This window comes from Pyrgilauda ruficollis, unplaced genomic scaffold, assembly GCF_017590135.1.
Source record: "Pyrgilauda ruficollis isolate IOZ18807 unplaced genomic scaffold, ASM1759013v1 scaffold12, whole genome shotgun sequence".
In the NCBI taxonomy this organism is placed as follows: domain Eukaryota; kingdom Metazoa; phylum Chordata; class Aves; order Passeriformes; family Passeridae; genus Pyrgilauda; species Pyrgilauda ruficollis.
This window is the reverse complement of record NW_024510321.1, coordinates 4,056,668-4,062,667: the sequence shown is the minus strand read 5'-3', so window position 1 is coordinate 4,062,667 and position 6,000 is coordinate 4,056,668. Positions and strand designations below refer to the sequence as shown.

The 6,000-nt window shown below is 47.4% G+C and overlaps 1 protein-coding gene across 2 annotated transcripts in view; it reads left to right on the top strand.

Annotated features, from left to right (window-relative positions):
- Nucleotides 1–12: 12 nt before the first annotated feature.
- RHEB (Ras homolog, mTORC1 binding) overlaps nt 13–6,000 on the top strand; it is a 38,443-nt gene continuing 32,455 nt past the window's right edge. For both annotated transcript variants that reach the window (XM_041486760.1, XM_041486752.1), the window contains exon 1: nt 13–160. In XM_041486760.1, coding sequence (XP_041342694.1) covers nt 109–160 — 52 coding nt within the window. In that variant the 5' untranslated portion in view covers nt 13–108. The remainder of the gene's footprint in view (nt 161–6,000) is intronic.

The window sequence follows — 6,000 nt, the reverse complement described above, 5'->3', positions numbered from 1 at the left end:
AAAGTCCATGGTCGCTGGCGCCGCGCCCCGCGCCCCCACAGCCGCCCGCCGCCGCCCTCCGCCGCAGCCGCCGCCCTTGATGTGGTTCGGGGCCGGGCGGGGGAGAAGATGCCGCCGTCCAAGTCCCGCAAGATCGCGATCCTGGGCTACCGGAGCGTGGGTGAGCGTGGCGCGAGTTCCGCGGCGGGGGTGCGGGCGGGGTGCTCCGGGTGCCGCCGCATCGCCCTCCCCCGCGGCGGCGGCAGGTGCAGCGGAGGCAGCGGCGCTTCCCGCCGCCCCGAGCGCGCAGCCGCGGCCCGAGGGAGGGAGCGAGGGAGGCCCCGCCATGGCGGCGCCGCAGAGCTGCGGGCCCGCGGCCGCCGTGCCCTTAATAGGAAGTTTCGCCCCCCGCGCTCCCCGAACGCAGCCCGGAAAAGCGGGATCGGGGGAGCTGCCTAGAGGGTTCCTGCTCCGCCGGCTTTGCTGTGCTGGGGTCCAGCTCCATGCAGCGCTCCGTATGGAGCGAGCCCGGGGAAGGGCAGCGGAGCTGGGGAAGGGTCTGGAGCGCGTGTCCTGTGAGGAGCGGCCGGGGGCGCTCAGCCCGGAGGACAGGAGGCTCAGGAGGAGCCTCACGGCTCTCCACAAGTCCCTGACAGGAGGGTGCGGCCAGGTGCGAGTCGGGCTCTGCTCCCGGGCAACCAGCGATAGGACATGAGGACACGGTCTTCAGCTGCGCCCGGGGAGGTTTGGGTCGGACACAGGGAGAATTTGTTCTCAGAAAGAGTGATCGGACACTGGAATGGGCAGCCCAGGGAGGTGGTGGAGTCACCGTCCCTGGAGCTGTTTAAGCAAGGACTGGACGCGGCGCTCAGTGCCGTGGTTGACACGGTGATGGTGGGTCCCTGGTCAACCTCAGAGCACTTTTCGAGCCTCGGTATTTCTGTGATTTAGAACCAGTTTTAGATGCTGGGGAGGCCAGGCGGGTGTGTTGCCCGTGTCTGGCCTGTTTCTGCCCCCGTGGAGGTGTTCCTGCGGCAGCAGCGCAGCCGCTGTTCCCCAGGGCCGCCTCGGCTCCGGGCTGTGCCCAGCACTGCTGGGACAATCCAGCCCGGGCTCATCGCTGGGACCATCTTCCTGGAAGCGTCCAGCACGAGTCTGTAGCAGCTGATAAAGGGTTTTGTTCCGTATGAAAAAGTGTGATCTTTTCTCCTGCATTTGATGGAGAACGGTTTCAGATGTTTCAGCATTCGGGTTCTTGAAGCAGAGGGGAACAAGCTGTAGTACAGCCGCTGCTAATCGATCAAACTTAAAAGCATAGATCAATGTGTAAGATAATGTGTGGTTGGGGGGGGAAAAGGATGCTACAGAGAGATACTACTCTGCTATAAATGGGGTTTTTACATTGAAAACAGTTACTATATCAGTAATTTGTCTTACATGGCATACAGTATAAAGAACCCTTTAAAAAAGCTTTTTTCAGTATATAAAAGTGGGCTAAATAAGGAGAGGGCTAAATAATAAGAGTGGGCTAAATAAGGAGAGGCTAAATAATTTTTCTTGCATTTTGTGCATAGTTGCAGCCAGGTTGGTGTTAAAAGGATGATGAATTTGTCCAGTTCTTAAACAGAACAGTGCGTAGTAGATTGATCAGTTTGCACAGTCTGTATGACATCACTTGTTGCAGTCTGTTCATTGTCCTGTGTGCTATGTTTTCTTTCTTCTTTGAGCACTGGTGGGAGCAAAGCAATGGGCAGTGTAAGTGGGAAGGGGGAAATGCTTGAAATTCTGTTCTTTGGAAGTCTGTGGTGGGGACTGGGTGTACTGTTGAGCTTTGGTCCTTCGTCTGTTGACACTGACAAGCAGCAGTTAGGAAATCTGATATTAGTGGGGTGTAAGACCAGTCGAGGAGAAATAGAGAAGTAGTATAATGTTGTTAGTTTGGTTGGTGATGTAAGCAATAGTATTCATGGAAAGGATGGCCAGAAAGTTACCTAACTGTTAAGACCTACTGCTGAACTTCTTTAGCTAAAGTTTTCTGGGACTAGTATGGAATTTGCCTTGATAGGACAAGACCAGTTTTATTAGGAGAGCTTCAAATTGTATGGACATAAAATTAAGTGGGGACGGGGGGTGGATCTGGTTTACTGGAATTTTCCCTTCATTGTCATTTAATTTCTTGGCAAATACTTAGGTAAAAGTTCAAGCAGTAGAAATGGGCCATTGAGGTCCTACTTCCATCTTGTAAAGCTGTTAGAAAAGCAGGAAGGTTAACCTGTGGGATTTAGACTGTGCTCTGCTTCCCCAAATATCCCTCCTAAAGTGTAGTAGCATGGGGACTCAGTTTGGCTTCAAGGAAACTTTTGATTAAGACTTGCTTTGTATTATGATGGCAAGAATATCACTTGAACCCTGGATAAGAAAGGATGTAATTCCATTTTAGGACAAGTGTTTGGGTGGTAGAAAAGGAAGTACGTTTCTTTTGGAGGAAATGCTGCATTGTATAGAGGTAATGCTCATTAAAGTGGGGAATAATTCCAGAATCTGAAGGACTGGAAGGAAATGCTTTCTACATTTCCTTTTGTAATTCGGGAACAACATTGTTTTGCCATTAACATTAATCTTGACCCTGGAATTAGGGAGGTTAACTTTGGTGAGTTGTAAGATGCTTGCAGTTTCATAGGTTGGCTCTAAATGCTTAGGTGACCTGCTCTGGGAAGCTGGGTGCTCCCCCTGTAACTGCAGGGTTTGAGATTAAGCTGTCAAAAAACGAGGAGCTCTTTTTCCCATGTCTCTCAGGTGCTGAAATTACCAGGTTTTGATGATGTATGTCAAGCAGGGAGCTTTTCCCTACAACTGTTGATTCAACAACACCGTGGGTCTCTCAGGTTACAAGTGTGTACAGTGAAGGGTGGGCACGCCCTCCCTGGGGATTTGTGAAACAGGGTCTGAAAATTGCCCTGGATTCGTCCTAAGGCCTTGTTTATTTTACTTACATTAAATTTTAATCTTATCCCGGTGCTGTTGTCAGGTAAACTGGAGGTTGGGAGTGGTATTCTGGTATAATCGTTCTCAGAATAGAAAATTCAGGAGTCTGCTTGTTTGAATACACTCCCTCTATCTTTCAACACCGCCATCAAGCCTTTCATATGTGAAACTCTTATTCTTTGCTGATGGGAGAGATCACAGTGGCAGCCTCGTGAATTCCCAGGCAGTCATACTTTCTGAGATGCAGACAGAGTATTTGCCAGCAGCTTTAGGAGTTGTTTTTTGGTGAGGAAGACTATCTGTGGATATAGCGTGCAGGTTGTGGCATGACGTGAGACAAAATCACGCAAGAATGTCTCTGTTGGGTTTTGCTCAGGCTTAAATTGGTCTAAGAAAGTTAAATTCCATTATGTAAGTGTGCTTGTCTCAGCAAGGTTCTGAGTAGAAATCAGATGGATTTCATCCCAAGATCTGAGTTTCACAACAGAGGAACTTGACTTCCATTACTGTTAGCTGGGAAATGACCAGAGTGGATCAGCTGTTTGAGATTTGATTCTGGACGAAATCTGTCTTGTGCGTGATGAAGCATAAAATTTTATAAAGTTACTGCCTTCATTAAAAAGAATCTTCGTATTTGTGTTTTGGTCATAACTTAATATCCCAAATATAATTGGAAGTAATGGATTTGCTTGGAAATTAATCAAGCAGGACTAAGATTTTCTGAATCTTTTTAGAGTAACAGCCTCTCTAAAAGCAGGGTAGAGTCGCCAAAAATGCTTTGTGTTCAATTTCATTCTCTGTAGAACAGATGTGCAAATTCAGACCACAAATGCCTGTAGGAAAGAAGTTTCTTAGATCATCTTGTAAAGTACCTTATTACTGGGATTCTCTGTGTTCTATTGAATGGATGGATTTAAGATAAGCAGGAAGGTATTGTTTGGATCAGCTCCTTCAGTTGCAGGTCTTTATCTCAGCCCAATTTCTTTTGTGCTGTTTGAATAAGTTGTGCTGCTGGTTTTACAGATGTACTTGCAGAAACAGGAGTTCTCTTTCTGAATTTTACAAGTTTGGACTGGTCACCTGAAAATGCTGTCCTGGGCACTTTATGGCTCTGAGGGGAAAATCCAGTTTAATAATAGGGAACTTACCTATTTTCTTCCCTGGATAAATAAATCAACTTCTTTTGTGTGTGTAGGTGTAGAGCAGACCATGCTGCAGGCAGAAGTAGTCATGGTCTGGCTGCAGCATGCAGGTATCAAAAAAAACTGTGATGGAACAAAATGATCTGTCAGGATTAGATTTGTATGGAAAGGCTTCCAGGTGATTGTATTCAGCTGAAAAAATGCCTCTGCCCCCTCCACTTTGCTTGAAAAGCAAGAAGGCAGAAAAAACAGTAACTTCGATATGAACCTGTAAATAGTAAAAATAATTGTTGTGGCAAAACGTAGTTTGAAAACACGAGTTGTGTGGATATCAGGAGGTTAGCACTGTAAAATGGAGCTGGGGCTTTGCTGTTCGTGTCTGAAAGATGGCATCTGCTCGCACAGCAGCGTTCCGCCCCGAGCAGGGATCCCTCTGGGATTGGACGGGGAAGTGGTAATTTTAGCAGGCGATAAATTGCCCGTGTAAATGTCAACAGAGGAGGAATGGAGAAATTACCGCTGTCGTGTGCTGTAATTTGGTTTACACAATCGGCTGTGTCCGCAACATGGGAAAGCCCGAGATTTACCAGGAAAATTGAGCGCTTCGGGAGCCAGCTGATATGTAAGGTTACGTTTTGCTGTCCCTTGTAAAGTGCCAAGATGACTTCCACAGCCCTTCCCTCGCCAGGGCCGCAGTTGGCTCTGCCAGGGTGCGGCAGTGCTGGAGGAGGAAAGGTTGCAGCTCCCAGGGGACGGGGATGAGGCTGGAAATGCCGGCTTTAATTGCATTTCGGTGTTAGCGGCTGCAGCAGGGAAAGTTGCTACAGAGCCTTTGATAGCAGTAGCTGGAAGCACTAGAGGCAGCATGTTCAGCTGTAATATCAAGCCACCGTAGGGTTATTTGAGGACACTGCTCGAGGATTAACTCTTAAATTGCCTGCTCTGATCTGTCAATGGCAACGCTTGCACGTTTTGCTTGTATGTATGGGGGCGTTTTGGTGTTTGATTACACAACTTGAAGTTAACATCGACAGGAAAAGCTAAATGAAATGTAGATCCTGTAATTTATAAGCTATATAAAGTTGGAGCTCTTCATTTAGAGATACTACACTGCCTGGAGTGTAGGTTCTGGCTCAAGCAGCCACCTCTGCGGTACAGGCTGCTGCGGAAACTCGGCGTGACCACGCAGCCGGGATTAGAAGAGCAGGCTAAAAAGTGATAAATGCCATTATGATTAATTTCCTGTAGCTCTCCTGAAGGTGACATCCAAGGGCGTGCTTTAAAAACTGCTCAACTTAATTGTGTATTCCATCCAAAATCGAAACAGCTTCTCTGTGGGATGTTCATAATGCACTCAGGCTCTGCGAATCCTGCATGAGTCAATTGGCTGGTGTCATCTCAAATTTTCCTAAATCAGAAGCTGCAGACGTGAAGCGTGGTGCGTAAAGACACGAAGTGGCCCTTGTCAGTCGTGAATTGGTCTCCTTAAGGATTTGAGAGGTTCCCTTTTGTTTTCCAAGGTCTGTATTTGAAGTGAATGGCAGATTTGTTGTGAATTTGATAATGTGAGAAAACAAAATCTGCTTCCTGTGTTTGGGAGATGGTTGTGCCTTAAAATTTCTTGCTTCCAGTCCTGGTCAGGACATTGGCATTACACTGTGGTTCCTGCCCATTGAGGGCAGCTCTCCTCTAAATGAGGGTATGTGGAATGGGGGAAATGGGGAGTGTGGGCAAATCAATGTTTTATGTTGCTTAGCAGACCTTTTCACAAGATTTCAGATTATTAAGTTTACTAAAAGCATATTAATATGGACTATTACAGGTTGCATTTCCTTTTGGAGAAGTACAAAGTATGGTGGATGCTGATTTGGGTTTTTTGTGGGGTAAAGTTGCT